Source organism: Podarcis vaucheri (genome assembly GCF_965113315.1).
Source record: "Podarcis vaucheri genome assembly, chromosome: 2".
Lineage (NCBI taxonomy): Eukaryota > Metazoa > Chordata > Lepidosauria > Squamata > Lacertidae > Podarcis > Podarcis vaucheri.
Window position 1 is genome coordinate 56,032,229 of NC_138760.1, and position 16,989 is coordinate 56,049,217.

A 16,989-nucleotide genomic window follows, 5' to 3' on the forward strand; every position below is an offset into this window, starting at 1 on the left:
CATGGTTTGGCTTGGTATAACCTGTGAACCAATCAGAGACTTCTGTTCAAAAAAAGAAAAGTAAAAGAAGGCTCCAGTTAGTGCTTTAGGCAAACATATTTATAGTTATGTAAGCCTTTGTGGGCTAGAGCAAGGATGGGGAACCCACGGGACTCCTGATGACGATGGACTCCAGCTCTCATCACCCTTTGCCATTAGCCATGTTGGTTAGGACTGGTCTCATCTAATTGGGCCCAAGGTTGCATGGACAAAGTGGGAAGGCAAGACTGGGCATCTAGTAACAACTTTTGAAACTTACTGGTTTAGGAAAGCAGTAAGGCTGCTTGGATGGATCTGTGAAAGTCCCAGGACACGCAGGAACTGGAAGCCTCTTTGTATTCTTTTCTTTTCTCAAGTTGAAATAGGCTTCCCCCTTCCCCCACTAGTAGCATAAAGGAGCGCAGCAGTGAAGCTGTGAAAGTCTGATGTGTGCGACAAAAAAGCCATTGCTGAGTCAAGGGATTTAGCTGCTAACAGTCCTCATGCTGAGAGCCTTGAGGTTTCCATGCACAGACTCCTAAGTGGCTATTAAGAACAAGCTGCTGTACTCTACCAGAGAGAAGCAACAGACAGGACAGATTAGGCTCTTTGCTGGCTTCTTGTTCTTTCCAGTAACTTGTCTTGGAGACCTGTGTACATCCTTGTCATCTGTGTTCCAGTAATGTTAACGAGGGCAGAGCCATTCCTCTTAAAAGGAACACTATAAATATAATACACTGTGAGTTACGCCATGGCAGGGAGAAGGAGATTCGAGATTTTTGTCTGCAGCTACAGATCTGTGGTGGAATGTGCTTGACAAACATTTCTAGTGGCTTATCTAATTTTTGGTGCCTTATCTATAGATCTGCAGGATCACTGAATAGGAGGCCTCTGGGGGTTGTGCGTAAAGCCTGTGCTTTGATTACACAGCATCAGAGCCTTGCCTCTGGAATGGATGTTCAGAATTTCAAACATCCACAGAATTTAAACTCAAAAGATACATAGTGAATTAATTTGTCTAGTCCCTTTGTTAAAGCTATCCAAGCTGGTGGCCATCACTAAGTCTTGCGGGAAGAGCAAATTCCATAGTTAACTCTGCACTGCGTGAAGATGTGCCTTCTTTTGTATGTCCTGAATCTTCCAGCATTCAGCTGCGTTGGATGGCCTTGCATTCTAATATTACGAAAGAGGGAGCAAAACTTCTCCCTATCCGTGTTCTTCACACCGTACATAGTTGTGTACACGTCTGTCATGTTTCCTTTTACTCACCTTTTCTCTAAACTAAAAAGCCTCAAATTCTACAGTCTTTCCAAATAGGGGAGTTGCTCCATCTCCTTAAACGTTTTTGGTTGCCCTTTTCTCAACCTCTCCAGCTGTACAATATCCTTTTTGAGGGGAGGCGACCAGAACGGGACAGTGTTCCAACATGGAATTCGCCTTTTTCACAGCTGCTTCACACTGTCAACATCTTTCTTGAACTCTCTTCAAAGGATTGAGTTATTCTCCTTCATACCTGATTTAAGCCTTAGCTTGTTCTTTAACCACCTTCCTTGACCTTATCTTTATTTAGTTTCTGCCCTAGAAAAACTGGATGTAGTAGTAGCCACGCTTTGATTAAGGTAGCAATCTAAAACTCTCAGATTCCTTTGGCTTAATCCTTTGGGCTATTGCTTGCAGGTCAGCAATACAGTTTTAAAATCCTCTTTCTACCATCTTTCTTCAAGGCTGCCTCTGTGTGTATGTTTGAACCACTCCAGGGTGGCTTTTGTGCTTGCCTTCCCTGATTCTATGGAACACCAATGTTTACACCATACACCAGTGCTTGTTTATTTTTATAATTATAAGACATTTTGAGCCCTAGATGGTGAAAAGTGGGACTATAGATTTTTAAAATAAATAATAAACACACAAACACATACACAGAGTCAGCTGACCTTATTTGCCTGCTGAGCCAGGCTCAGTCCTTGTTGGTGGTGGCTGTTTTGAAGGGTCCCCCCTTCAGATTTTTTGTAAGCTCCCTCCCTCCCCAAAGAAATGTCTGCTGAGTCTAATGCCTTCCTATTGTGCACAAATGGTGTCATTTTGGCTATAAAAAGAGCCACATTTCATAGAAGGAATTTGCTATTGTATAGCATACTTAGAGACATATAGCTAGGTGAAGGCTGAAACGGTATTTGTAGTAAGTGATTGCTTCCTGCAGCACTGCCAGTATATCAAAGCGAGGGAGCCAGGAGGAAAGATGGGTCAGAAAAAGAGTTCAGCTAATGTGAGCTGTCTGGTCAAACTCCATTTTTTGCATCATTTGCAATTAACAGGATTTTACTTAGGGTCAGTTTTAAATGTGATGGTGCTGATGTGAAAGTTGCCAAAACTCATTTTTCTCTCTACAGTGCTTTGTGTAACTGTAAAAGATTATGACCACACACTCACCCATGTATATGCAGCCTCTCTTCAGGGCACCATAGCTACCATCTTGGCACAGGCTAAGAGACTTCTAAATACTACTCCAGAAACGTGAAGCACTCATTTTTAAGTGGCCTCTGTGTAATCCCGATCCGTCAAATTTAAATTGACCCTTCTATGTGCTACATTTGAAGCTGGTGATGAGCAATATCAAATACCTTCTGTCATTTTGGAAGTGGTACAATATGGACTATAATTTATATTATATATTAAAAATTTAAGCCTATTTTTCAGGCTGTATATATTTTGCACAAACATAACTTCATGAGACAGATTGTGCTAGAGATTGTTTCTTAGTGCTCAGTTCAATTGCAGATGTTTTGTGTCCTGTTATGGAAGACATCAACTTTTTATTGAGAATTGTTCTCTAAACATCCTAGGGTTTGTTCCTAGAAGCCCAAAGATGGTACCAAGATTTCTGTATAGAGCAAGTGTTGAAAGTCTCCCATTAGTAGTCATTCTTGGCCAGAAAAAATGAAGACTTGCCTTCTGTTTTGAGCATTCACTTTGCTGATCTTGTTTTTCTTAGAATGAGATGCAAAGACAAACACTGGTTTTGTTTCAAGATTGTCCTCATTTTTGGTAATGACTGGGTTCTGTAATTATTTTAGGGCAGATTGATTAGTATCCCCCTCCGCCCCTGGGAAAACAGACCTGTGAGCTAAAACATGTAACATCCCCATGTTCTTTCACTTGTTAGCCTTTCTAAGAGGTATTTTTATGGGCCAATGCCACACTGCTTTCTCCTGTTGCAGAGTGGGGTGATTGGCAGAGGGGAGGAAGCTGCAGGTTGCTGTAAGCTTACTGCAGTTTCCTGTCTTGTCTTGAGTTACTGCTCTCAGAGGTGTATCTGGTCAACCCGAGAAGGTCCTGGCAAGAAAGTGCAGCCTCCCTTCCCCCTCCTCATCCAGACAGGAAGCATAGCAGAAAAGAGATGGGAAGTGATGTGTTACACTTAATACATTTAGCAGACAAGAATGAAAAGCAAACTTTTTCAAGGCACTGAAATTGTATGCTAGACAGGATGAACTCAGTTGGGTCCCCATTGGAATCTCTGTCTCCCCTGGTGCCCAACAAGTAAAGAAAATGTTTAAGGCTGATACTGTCTTGATTATTATTGCCCCTCTGCTGATTGTCTGCTTCATGAGATTCTGATGGGGTTTAGATGTAATGCCAAACTGATTTGGTGTTATGTGTACAAGCAAGCCTGAGCCTCTGACGTCTACACCCCGTACCACCATCACCCCCACACTTTTCTGGTTCTCAGCAAACATACATGGCCAGATTCTGGCGAAGTGACAAACTGTGTAAACCTTAGTTTGCTCACATGCCTAGGAACCAGGCTCATGCCTGCTTGTGTATGTAATACTGTGGATTCCATATGATTGGCTATTTATCCTTTAGGCTTCTGCCTTTCCTATCATGTTTGCTGATCAAGCTGTGGTTGACATTATTACATCTTGTCTGAGCTGCTGTCTGTATTGGAGAATCCTCAGACCCAGGAAATTTACTTGAATCCATATGTTTTATTGAGTTGCTCTTTGGCCCCTATGTCTGGTTTCTAAGGCTATGAGAGCGCCAGCTGTTTCTCGCCAGAGTCTGTTGCTGGCATCCCTGGAAAGAGGAATGCAGTCTGCAGCACATCCTGTGAACGGTCACAGTTTTCAGTGCTCTTAACATAATTTTGCATAAGAAAAATGTTTTCTGTGATTTGGTGCAGATGCATTGCCCATGTTCAAATTTAATGCTAGACCTGGTTTAGCACTACACAAATGTGATTCCTGCATTGCATGTGGTTGGACTAGATGATGTGTTGGGTCCCTTCCACCTCTACAATTCTATGAGTCTATGACAGGCACCCCCAACCTGCGGCCTACAACTCCCATGATCCCTAGCTAACAGGATCAGTGGTCAGGGATGATGGCTGAAGATTGGGGGTGCCTAGTCTATGAAATGAGTCTAATGAAAGGAAACTTTTCATTAGACACAGTTCTGTTGATACCAGGTATATAATAAACCATCTTACATGGCTTGCTTTCAGGTGGTTTTTACCGGGAGGTAAATCTCCCTATCGGGGGACGCGGGTGGCGCTGTGGGCTAAAGCCTCAGCGCCTAGGGCTTGCCGATCGAAAGGTCGGCGGTTCGAATCCCCGCGGCGGGGTGCGCTCCCGCTGCTCGGTCCCAGCGCCTGCCAACCTAGCAGTTCGAAAGCACCCCCGGGGCAAGTAGATAAATAGGTACCGCTTACCAGCGGGAAGGTAAACGGCGTTCCGTGTGCGGCTCTGGCTCGCCAGAGCAGCGTTGTCACGCTGGCCATGTGACCCGGAAGTGTCTCCGGACAGCGCTGGCCCCCGGCCAATAGATGTGAGATGGGCGCACAAACCCCAGAGTCTGGCAAGACTGGCCCGTTTGGGCAGGGGTACCTTTACCTTTACCTTTTTAAATCTCCCTATAGTAACAAAATAAAAGATTGATCTTAGTGCACTACATGTTCTTAGAGCTGTTTTTGTGGTCCCAAGAATCTTGTATGGGAATTGCAACCACTACATAGCAGCTTGTGTGAAATAGCTGTCATGGCTAGAATGGCCACATCAATATGAGGCCTCTCTATCAAGTGAATGCAGTTAGGCTTTTACTAAGAAGTTTATGTTAAAAGGGGGGGAAAGCTTAGTTGACAGCTATCATTTTAGCTGGTGTTGTGAGTCTGCTTGCAAACCCTGCATCGGGTCAGTGCTGCACGTTTGTCAAATTAAAAGCACATGTTGGCTGGGTGAAAGGCTGGTATCTTTGTCACAGCTTTCATTTCTTGGAACAATGGGGTGATTCAGGGACAGACACTGTATTTGCAGGAACTGTTTTGAGGTTTCTATTTACAGACAAGTGATGTGTATATTTTATGAAACAATTTATAAAAAATAAACCATTAGCAGCGACTTGAATGTGAAATTTATATCACATATAGTTATTTTTGTTGAGATGTGTAAACTGCTTATAGATTTCTCAAAATATAAAGTGGTATAAAAGAAAAATACAGTTGCAGATTCTGGACCAAGAACTATCCAAAGTTTGGACTCTTCTTCATGCTAACAACTTACGTACAGTCATATAGACTGGGCTTGTTATGTTGTCTTGTTAATCAAGTTTATTTTCTCTTTCTCAGGGAACCAATTGGAAAGAAGAGATCTGGTAAGGCAATTGCGCTTGTTTTATTCCCCTTCTTGATCTTTTATAAAGCTAATGGAATTGACCACAGCCAGTGACCAGTTGACAGCTGGACTGAACCACGTGCTTCCACAGGCCATCTGTATTATACGACAGTACTTCTCTTTGATGAGGTGGAAGAGATTGGACGAATTTGTCACAGAAGTGCTGTTTCTCTTTCACTTTTGTCCTTCTGTCATCCTCTCTTTTGTTTCTACTTCTGTGAGGGTGATCCCATTACAGATCTGGTCCAGGAAGCCAAAAAGGTTCCCCACCCTATTCTACCCTGTAGCAGTGTATGAGAGCAGATTGGCACTGTAGCCCTCTGTTCTGTTTGTAGCTAGGATTGCTGTTTAGCCAAAATGTCATTGTCCATTTTTGAAGTTGGCTTTGGTCAATGAAGGCAGGTTAAACATGGCACTTGAAGTGTAGTGCACATGTGATGTACAATTATATGCTAATAGCTGTCAGTAGGAGTGATCAGTAGTCTTGTTTACTAACTTGGCATTTGGAGCAGCTATATTCTGTGCTGCTGCATCACTCCCACCTTTTTCCCCAGCACAGCTGATTATGACTCCTATCTGTGCATGTCTCCCATCTTTCACTGCAACATCTAGTCTAGTTGCAGTTTACACTACATATAGTTTGCCTGTAGGCTGAATGATGGTTGAGGTAGGCAGTGAATAATAGGAGAGGCTGCAGAGTTTGCACAGAAGAAATGAAAGAAAGGGGAAAATAGAAACCTGTTTAGAAGCAAGATGTGTGAAGCGTGTTCTTAGAGGGCTCTTCCTTTGAGTTCAGAAAATGCTTTGAGCCAAAACTTGGGCATGCATCGTTGTAAACATCAGCAGGAGGCTTTGTTCTGAGCTGTTCTGTTTTCTTTTGTATTCTTTATTGCATCTGTCAAAGAAGACCAATTTCCTTTTCTGCTTGCTGTTTGGTGCCTGGAGCTGATTGCGGCAAACAGAGGACCTCCAAGGGCAGTATTCCCAACTATAATCTACAATGGATTCATCCTTCTGTTTTAGTCAAAGGAGAATAACAATCACACACATACCTGCTTGCCAGTAGCAGTTTGTGCTTGAACATGCAAATCCTTCTGCATTGGCTCTGAAACTCAGTGCTAGCTGATTGCACTCCCAAACACCAGCAAACCAGGAACCCCACCCTGCAGGGCAGCTAAGCACCTGCCTGCTTCTTTCAGCTTTCTTAGTGGAGTACTATGTACTTCTGAATTTTGCCAGCATGAAAACACAATGAACTTTATAATAAGTTTATTTATTCCCAGTGCAGATATACCGGTCAGCTTTGTTTCTGCAAACCTGAGTAATTTAATACCGTGGACCATATTCTAGTTTACAAATACACCCACACACAACATTAAAGGAAGGTAGAGATATTGGAGCAGATTCAGGTAGTCACATGTCGCTCAAGAAGATTGGGCACATATTCTATGTTGCTGTGATCTGCCAAAGGATTACTGCTTGCTCAAGTTTGTTCTTGGTTTTTACTTCAGTGAACTTCGAGTTCTCCCCAGATTGCTGTGTGTATCTGTGTTTGTGTCTGTGTCTGTGTCTGTGTGGTGCCTTTTGACCACATGCAGATCTGCACTTGCAGTAGGAGTTCATTATTAGTATTATGATTCTCCTGCCTCATCTTGCCGAATGGAGACAACACACAGTTGTTAATCTTTCATTACCTTTACATCTGTGTATTTATATTCTTTTTTGTGCCCTCATTGCCTTTCTCCACCATTTTGTTCCTCCATCAGGACTTATCCAGAGAACGGCTTCTTTCCTTCTGAGAGGTAGTAACAGCAGCTTGTTGCTTGGGCCTTGCTTTCACGTTTCCTCCCTGCTGGGCAACACGTGCTGTTCCTCTTGGGCAGTCTAGGCTCCTCTCTCTTGCCACTGCTTTGTCAGGTTGCTGCTTCCCGTTGGGTAGGGGAGTGCTGGGGTGGGTAGGGGATGTTTATTAAAAAATCTCCTTTAAATTGCACTGAGGATAAGCAAATGAAACCCAACTAGGATGGTTTACAGCCCGCTACGCGGCAACTCTACTGCTTTGCTGGTGGTGGTTTCAAGGTTTGGGTGATAGATGGGAATAAATTACACTGTGGCTTTAATGAAGGGAAAACCTGGAGCTGTTGAGTGATTGGGAGCATTGCCACATCTGACACAAATGAACAGCTTTTGCACATTTGCATGTTCATTTAAATATATGCAAATTGCCGTTGATCAACATTTAGATGCAAATACTGATACTTAAAAGTTGTGTCAATCCTACCCTTTGCCCTCTTTTTAATGGAATCTGGAATCTTGCAAAATTCTGTCTAGATTTGCCGCTTAGAAGGGAAAGTTTAGGTGCTTAGTTGTGAAAGGTGTTGGCATCTAAATTTTAAGTGACAATTCCACACTCAGCCATCCAGCTCATTGTGCATATATACTTGTCCTTAATTTAGCTAGTATGCATGTTCTAGGGTGGCTATTAATTTGTTTTTATTTTTTAAAGCTCTTTGTAAATAATTGGAAGGCTGTTTTTAAAATCTTCTTCTGCTGGGTAATTGTTCTTGGCAGCCCACTTGGCCTAAATGGACGTGTCAGGTGATTATGTATTGATCAACAGGAGTTAAAGTACATCTCCACAGTCTGACAAAGCTTATCAATAAATGTGAGCTGCAGTGGAAGCCGCATAGGATTCTATGATCATTCGTAACTTGTTCTTTGGGTATGAAAGGATGTGTGAGTGTTTGTGTGAGGGGGGATCAAAGCCGGTTTCAGAAGTCAAAAGAGAGCATAAATTTTTGCCCAGCCTACAGCTCGGCCTTCTGCAGAGCATGAGATCAAATAACTGAACATATCAAGGAATCTTAAGTGACCTATAACTTTTTTTTGTTGTCTTTGGAGTAGATGAGAAATTTGTCTTTGGAGTAGATGAGAAATTGGTCTGGATCCGTGACTTAGCAGGCAATCTAACAAACAAGGCTAATGTGAGGAAGTTCAAAACCTAGATTTGCAATTTTAAGTAGACCCATTCTTTAGCTGTAATCATGCCTTAGTCATGAGGCTCTTTCAGAGCGACATACGTTGTATGTATGTCTCTTCCGGTGACAGGTCACCAATTCACAGATCCATATAGCATTTTCAAGTCCAATATTTGTTCGTAGAATCCATTTGTTTCTTGGTCACGTTGAGTCTACTTCACACAGGCATGTTCATCTAATCCTTTGGTGATTTCCAACCATAAGTGTGATCTGTCATCACTGAGGTTGTTGGGTGATATGAAAGTCCCCTCTGTTGTGAATTGTGATCAAACGGCAATCCTGGCTCCTGTTACCTTCTCTCAGGAGGTTAAAAAAAGCAGTGCTACTTTTAAGAGCTCGTGTTTGTCCCAAAGAAGGCCACTTTTCCTGTTAACGCAGCCTCACAGCTTAGTGGTTGAGAATAATTGTCCTGAGAGAGAATTGCTGAAAATAATCCTCACCTTTTCCGCTCAGTGCTGTTTACTGCATTGTGTTGCTGTTTTAATAGGTAGTTTGGAGGTGCCAGAGCTGCCTGTTGAAGCTGCAAATAGCCCAAGAACACTATGAGTAATTATATAGGGGGGGGGATCCGGAAAAGGGTTCCTTTCTCTTCATCCTGTGGTTGTTTTTCTACTATGGCCAAGTCACTCTGTGCTTGGGTCTAGTCAGAGTGGTAGTTGGCCTCAGACAGGAGATGGGACCTACACTCCTACAGCACAGGCATTATTTTCTCAAAGTTATATTTGTTTCTTCTTGGCAACATATTCCAATACACTTCACTGTATTGGGAGCTCTAATTAGTAGTAAGTAGGGCTTTGCATTGCTCACCTGGAATGCTGAGGGAAGTTGGTTTGGATCTAACATAGTAGAAAATGCCCTTTTATTCCTTACAGTGGGCCTTCCTTTTATTCCTTACAGTTCTTTTTTCAAGTCTCACACAAAACTGACTTTCCTAGAAATTGAATTGTTTGGCAAGCTTAGAATCCAATAAACTAAAAGCTGCTACAACCTTGCCAAAATCCTTTGATCCTTTGGCTGTGCCACACGGTGCTGTTCTTTCTGCAAGGCTGCCATGTCTTTCTCTGCTGCAGTTTTCATTGTGGAGTTTCCCATCTGTTTTCTCCAGTCAAACCAGTCCATTTTGCTAAAACTAGCTTTGTTGCCCTCATTTGAGTATTGACTATTTTCACTGCCCTCCAGGATCCCTGTTGCTCAGTTTTCTTTAACCCTAGAAATAGTTGAGGCCCCCTTTAGGTCATTTCAGAAACTTCTGAGGGCTTTGGGCTCTCTGGTTTTTCTGATTGTCTGGCTTTTATTACATGAGAGTGCTTTGCTATCTTCAGGAGCCCAGAGAACCAATAAAAAGTGTTCCATGGGAAAGCTCTGCTTCAATCAACGTGGGTTTTTAAATACTCGCCTCAAATTTCCTCTGTGATGAAGGTGCAAGTGGGAACTAATTATGGAAGTCTTGGCTTTCTAAATGATACCTTTTAAGTGTTGCCTTTAAATCTACAAGCCAAAGAAGTATCAGGGTTCTAGGTCATAAGTCCAGAACTTGATTGGGATTTGCATGCAGGTCTTTGAGTGACTTTCTGTAGAACTGCAAGGTTTCACACTCCCAGTTGCTTTACAGTAGTAACAACTGAGAAACTTTCACCTAGAATAAAGGTAAAGGGTAAAGGGACCCCTGACCATTAGGTCCAGTCGTGGTCGTCTCTGGGGTTGTGGTGCTCATCTCGCTTTATTGGCCAAGGGAGCCGGCGTACAGCTTCCGGGTCATGTGGCCAGCATTACTAAGCCGCTTCTGGCGAACCAGAGCAGCGCACGGAAACGCCATTCACCTTCCCACCAGAGTGGTACCTATTTATCTACTTGCACTTTGATGTGCCTTTGAACTGCTAGGTTGGCAGGAGCTGGGACCAAGCAACGGGAGCTCACCCCGTCGCGGGGATTCGAACCACCGACCTTCTGATCAGCCGGTCCTAGGCTCTGTGGTTTAACCCACAGCGCCACCCACTTCCCTTTCACCTAGATTAGGTTGCTTTAAAAGGGGGGGGGGTCAGGAAAGGATTTTTGTGTGAAAGGACATGTGAGCTTGGTTCTGGTACTGATCACACCTTTCTTTTGCCTAAAGCAGTAATGGCCAAACTTGGCCCTCCAGCTGTTTTGGGACTACAATTCCCATCATCCCTGACCACTGGTCCTGTTAGCTAGGGATGATGGGAGTTGTAGTCCCAAAACAGCTGGAGGGCCAAGTTTGGCCATCACTGGCCTAAAGTATAGAGGGGGGAATAAACTTTTGCAGCTCCCCTTTACCAGCAAAACATGGAGGTGGACAAGTTATATAGGAAATGCACCCAAACTATGAAAAGAGATCAAAGGTTTAGAAGAAAAGGTGATTTCTAACTCTCCCACCATCAAGCACCATCTAATTAAATGTTTCCCCCCTTTCCTTTGCTGTTAAGATGGGGGGTCAAACTTAAAAAAGAATTTGCGTGCATGTAGGTTAACCAGATAGTAAATGTGGTGTAAAATAAAACACATAAGAACAAGAATCAGTGTGTGATCAGTTTACTTTGTGTCTTCTGAACAGAAATATTTCATAGGTGAAAGGAACGGCGCTGGAACATGTTAAAAGCAAAAGTGACTTATGGTCTTTGCAGCCAAGAATAGCATTGCCCCTGAGACTGCAGTTGGGTACTTTTATGAGAGAGCAAGTCCCCTTGAACTCAGTGGGATTTACTTCTAAGGAAACATGCATAAAATTGGGCTGTTACTTAGAGTGTATGGGATTAAAGTTCCTCCTTGGTGCATGTGACATTGCACAGAAACCGAAGGGTTTGATGGCCATAAGGAATGGTCCTCTAAGGAAGCATGTTTCGTTGCACCTCTCTCTCTCTCTCTCTCTCTCTCTCTCTCTCTCTCTCTCTGCTCCTTCTTAACATTCGGTTTCGGATACATTTATCTTTGTGAGTAAACACTGCTGCCCCTTAGTGGCTCTGAATTTATTTGTTTTATTTTTAAGCAAACCACAGATTTCTTAAAGAGTTTATTTTCCTGTAGCTTCTTTCTTTGCATGGATAAGCTGAAAACATTTTCTGGGCCTTACAGGTTTTCCTTTTTCGTTTTGTTTCTTTTCCTTTCCTTTATCTCCTCTGCATCTGCCCTACAAACAGCAGCCAGGATGATGATCTGGAATACAAAGGAAGAGCCATGTGTTAAACTGCAAAGAGCAGCTGAATTCTTGAGGTCTGTGGTCCTTGTAGCCCAAAACCACATCCTCCGGAAGTACAAAGCTTGAGTTCTTGCTGGGCCAGATGGAGTGACCACAGGAAATGACTCCAGATAGTCATCTTTGGCAAAAAGCCATGCAATACCCTGATGTAAGGGGAGAGTTACTTTCCCTTGCAATTAATGTAGATTTCCCCACCACCAGTTGAAATTAAGCTCTCTAGATAGGCTAGCTGTGCTTAATTGGAAATATCCTAATTGCAACATAGATTTGAAAAAAGGCTTTTTGAATTACCCCCCTCCTTCTTAAACATTTCATCATTTTTTAACAACCAAGTTAAGAGTGAGGTCTTGCAAGTTTATTAGCGTAATCAGATTTTTGCCCCAACAACTGTATACTGTAGCCTAATCCTGCGAAGTTTTGAGTTAGTGGAATTTTTGCCGAAGACTTTGCTCAGGACTCTGCTCTCAAAGTAATTCTTCCTACATCTTATTTTGACTACAATACCCAGTCACTTTCCTTGCATGCCCTGATGTGACTACACTGGCTACCAATTAGTTTCCAATTCAAAGTGCTGGTTTTGGTCTATAAAGTATTGTGCAGTTTGTACCCAAATATCGCAAGGACCACTTCTCATATGAATCAACATGGGCATCTGATACCCATCTCTATGCTCTCCTCTGAGGGAGGATGTGGAGGGTGGTGGCATGAGAATCAGTCTTCTCAGTGGCAGCTCCCTGTTTATGGAATGCTTTCCCCAGAGGGCATGCCTGGTGCCATCACATTTTAAGTTTATTAGACATTCATAGGGTGGGGTGTGTGGTATCTTTGGTAAAGTAATTGCTTCAATAGCTCAGAGCATGCGACAGTGGTATCAAGTAAGTATCAAGAAGGACCGATCTGAACCAATCTCAATTGCCACCTGTTTCCATCTCTCCATCACCTTGCCTCTTAAAGCTCACATTGGGCTCTTAAGATGTTGCCATGATCACGAGAAAAGCACATTATAGCCTGTGGCACATGTGGAGACCAAGTGTTTGTCTTGTTCCCTATGACACAGGTGGAGATTTGGCATCTGCGGACCACATGGTCCTGGAGCAGTATGTGGTGGTGGCAGATTACCAGAAGCAAGAAAGCTCTGAGATTAGCTTGTGTGCTGGCCAAGTGGTGGACATAATTGAGAAGAACGAATCTGGTAAGGAGAGCTCAATGGAAGCTTTAAATTAGGTACATGGTTTGAGATTTCAGTAAGGCTTTTGACAAAGCCCCCCTTTATATTCTTGCAGAGAAACTAGTAAAATGTGTACTGGACAAGATAATTGTTAGGTGGATTTGTAGCTGGTTCACTGACTCCTCGGGAGGTGGAGGACTCTCCTTCATTGGAGGTTTTTAAGCAGAGGTTGGATGGCCATCTGTCATGTAAAGCTAAAAATGTAAACGACCCCTAGGCGGTTAAGTCCAGTTGAATTCGACTATGGGGGTATGGCACTCATCTCCGCTTTCAGGACGAGGGAGCCAGCATTTGTCCACAGAAAACTTTCCAGGTCATATGGCCAGCATGACTAAACCACTTCTGGCACAACAGAACACCGTGACGGAAACCAGAGTGCATGGAAACACTGTTTACCTTCCCGCTGCAACGGTACCTATTTATCTACTTGCACTGGTGTGCTTTCGAACTGCAAAGTTGGCAGAAGCTGGGACAGAGCAACGGGAGCTCACCCCGTCGTGCGGATTTGAAATGCTGACCTTCTGATCAGGAAGCCCAAGAGGCTCAGTGGTTTAGACCACAGCGCCACCCGCATCCTTCCTTTTACCTTTACCCGTCATATACAATCTAGCTGAGATTCCTGCTTTACAAGGGGTTGGACTAGATGACCCTCGGGTCCCAAATCTACAATTCTATGATTCTATGAAAAGAGCTTGTAAACAGGTTCTCCTGTTCCTTGTAGGTTTCAAATGAGATCTGAAGCCCAGTGTCTCTTTTGTGGAGGTGGATGGGACATTTAAGCAGGCTGGCACCTATCTATATAGGAGGGTCATGCAAATATCAGCTTGTGATGACTAACATCTGCATGCAATAAATGCCAAGGTTTAAGGGCTTCTATTGCAGCCTCTGATACACAAATCACCCAGCTATATTCTTTAGGTGGTATTGTCCTTGGCAACAAATTACATAGGCACAAAGCTCCCATTTCAGAGTCACCATATTACATTAATAAAAGGACCATGCTATTGTTAGTTGCCAGTCCAGCTTTTTTGATGGGAAAGTAATGTGCTCACCTTCTTACAATTATCTTAGTTTATTTAGTAACTTGACCCATTGTAGAAGGAACTACACTTAGAATTAAATTAATCTCTTTCTTTCCCCACCCAAGGAAATAATATATACAATACTTTTGCCTTCCTTATTTAAGTAAAATAAGAAGTAGCCTTGAAAAATAGGTTTGGACTTGCATTTTGACAACAGAGAAACTTCCACTACAGGATTATACTAGTAGGCGATTTGTTTTTTTCAGCACAATGAAGCAAATTACTTGCTGCTCAATTTCTATCCACCAGCCATCCATTGTGAAGCAGTGACACTGACGTTGTTGCTGTTTCAAAGCACACTGTGCTGAATTTTTATGGATAATTTTAAACTTCACATTATTCTCTTATTGAATAGCTTTCTATAAATTACCATCTTGATTTGCTTCGATGTCATATGGAGGTCAAATCATTTCATAGTTATTCCCTGAATACCTTGTGTTACCATTCAGAATAGGTTTTTTTATGAATTCTGAATTCACATAAAAAGATAAGTGCACAATAAATTGAATTACTGTATTAATTAAGCTGGGTTTATTGTCCGAGCTCAACAACATAAAGAGAATGATAAAGAAATAAAATTATCTATGTGTAAAAGTCAGCTCCCAATGTTCTGTCATTCTCCCAAACATGGTGTTATGCTTAGTGTAACTAAGAAAGTCTTAAGGCAGAGCTGTGCAAACACAGTCTTGCTTGTTTCTCTGCAGCTTCCATTGGGTTCTGTGGAACATTACGGGCTGCCGTCTAGGACCTAGTTGAGAGGGTTGTTGACTATTTTACACTCCAGAATCAGCAGCAGGTTTAGCTGGTGTCTCTTCACCCCTGAAAACAAATGGCTTCCATTTTCATATGACAAAAACTACTACCTGAAGACAATATTGTTGAGGAGGCAAAATAATGCCATTCTCCCCTGCTCCTGACAGACTAAAGAATATCCCTTCTCCCCTTTCTGAAGGCACTTCTAGTGCTGATCTACTGCAACTTTATAGCAGGTGACATAAAACTTTATAAGCTTATTGGAGACTTTCCAGAAGAAATGAGCTCTTTTTATACAATTCTGAAAAAAATATAGACCAAGTGATTTAGCATTTAAGGACATCCTGACAATTTGATGTAACATTTGCAATGGGGAAACAGTATAGGGTATAGCTATAGGGTATAGCTATGATTATGTCAATGGCCTTTTTAAATATGTGATTATTTTAATAATAATAAAAATTCAAACACTGTGTGAGCTTCTAAAAAGTTAGTGTCTGTAGTGTGGGAGCAGCTGAGATTTGATAACTCTGAGGACGTTTTCTCCCCTAGCCTAAAATAGAAGACGAGCCAATTCCTTGGAGGTTGGTTTTATTTATTTGTGGGTTAGAACATGTATTTTAATGTAAACACAGAATTCCAGGACCTTACAACAGATGAAAGTACAATTTTATGAAAACATTTCCAAAATAGTAAGTTTTTTTAAAAAAAAATATCATTGCTTCGTGAAATAGAACGTTGACAGAATAAAAAGATATTCAGTAACTAGTGGAAAGCCATGAAGGAGGGAGACAATTGCACTTCACAGTTTAAGATAATACATTATCTTGGTGCAGCCACTGAGAAGGTGTTCTCCTTCTCTTGTCCCGCCCAGCTGTTTCTCCACAGCTGGAATGGATGGAATGGGTTCAGTTCCAAAGTGAGAACTTAATGTGGCTTTTCAGCTAATGCTATTTTCCTTTCCCTTTAGGCTGGTGGTTTGTGAGCACATCAGATGAACAAGGATGGGTCCCAGCTACATGCTTAGAAGTTCAGGATGGAGCCCAAGATGAATTTTCTATGCAACCTGAAGAAGGTGAGAAAATGGCTTAAGAGAAGCTCCCCAATAATTCCTGGGTTTGTTATTTGAACTGCTCTAGTCCAGCTAAATTTTTCAGGCTGTTGTCCAGGGAGCAAAAACTCCAGTTTGGTTTGCATTTTAAAAAGTCCTAGTATCTCTCCTCTCTAGCAAGCTCCCATGAAGGCTGAACTGGATATCACTGACAGAGAAGGTGGTGCTAATGAGCTTACTTGAGCCTTTCCCAGCCTTCAGTATCCAACTTTTCCTCCATCTTTGAGCCACAAGCCACACCAGCCTTTGATATGAAGAGCACACATTCTGAATTAAGACCCCTAAATGGGGCTTTGTTGGGTATTTTTTTTTATGACAGCTGCTGTTATCCTATTGCATTGCACCTGAGTAATATTTGCTATGGCTGTCCTCACTGGAAAGTCCCAAGTGGTTTACATGGACCCCACGGTGGTTTCTCTTCCCCTTACTGCTCAAGTTCACATGCACTTCTTTTCAACAATGCTGCAACAGCTGGTGCTCCTGTGACATTTTTACTAGGTCCTCCCCATGGTGGCTTCTTGTGATGGAATGAAAAATGCAGAGACAGATATCAACAAAACAGGTCTAAAGTGTCAAAAGTGCACAATGCTTTTTGAGGAACTTCTTGAGTTTGTTGTGATTTCTTCGTTCCTTCCTTTTTTAGAAGGTGCAGATACTGCTCATTTTTAATATGACACCTTTGTTAAGCAAAGCATCAAAGTCTTTCATATGAGCCGTGGAGGGATCAAGGCGCATTGTCTGGTTGTGGAATTGTCTGCTCTATTAAACAAGGCTGATACTTGCAAGGAGTGACGAGCTGCCTCCTTACACCCTGTTTTGTCCCTCTCCTGCTTCCCCAACATGCTCCTCCCAGTCCCATGGAGATACTGGTCTCTT

At 42.5% G+C, this 16,989-nt stretch overlaps 1 protein-coding gene across 5 annotated transcripts in view; it reads left to right on the forward strand.

Moving 5' to 3' along the window:
• The window catches only part of SH3PXD2B (SH3 and PX domains 2B), a 108,864-nt gene that overhangs the window by 78,122 nt on the left and 13,753 nt on the right, over positions 1-16,989 (forward strand). For 3 of the 5 annotated variants that reach the window (XM_082213022.1, XM_082213023.1, XM_082213020.1), the window contains exons 6-9: positions 5,642-5,667; positions 7,454-7,489; positions 12,997-13,131; positions 15,973-16,077. In XM_082213022.1, the coding sequence (XP_082069148.1) occupies positions 5,642-5,667; positions 7,454-7,489; positions 12,997-13,131; positions 15,973-16,077 (302 nt within the window). Of the gene's footprint in view, positions 1-5,641; positions 5,668-7,453; positions 7,490-11,878; positions 11,954-12,996; positions 13,132-15,972; positions 16,078-16,989 lie in introns of those variants that run through there. The other 2 variants (XM_082213021.1, XM_082213024.1) reach the window with 2 other exon arrangements.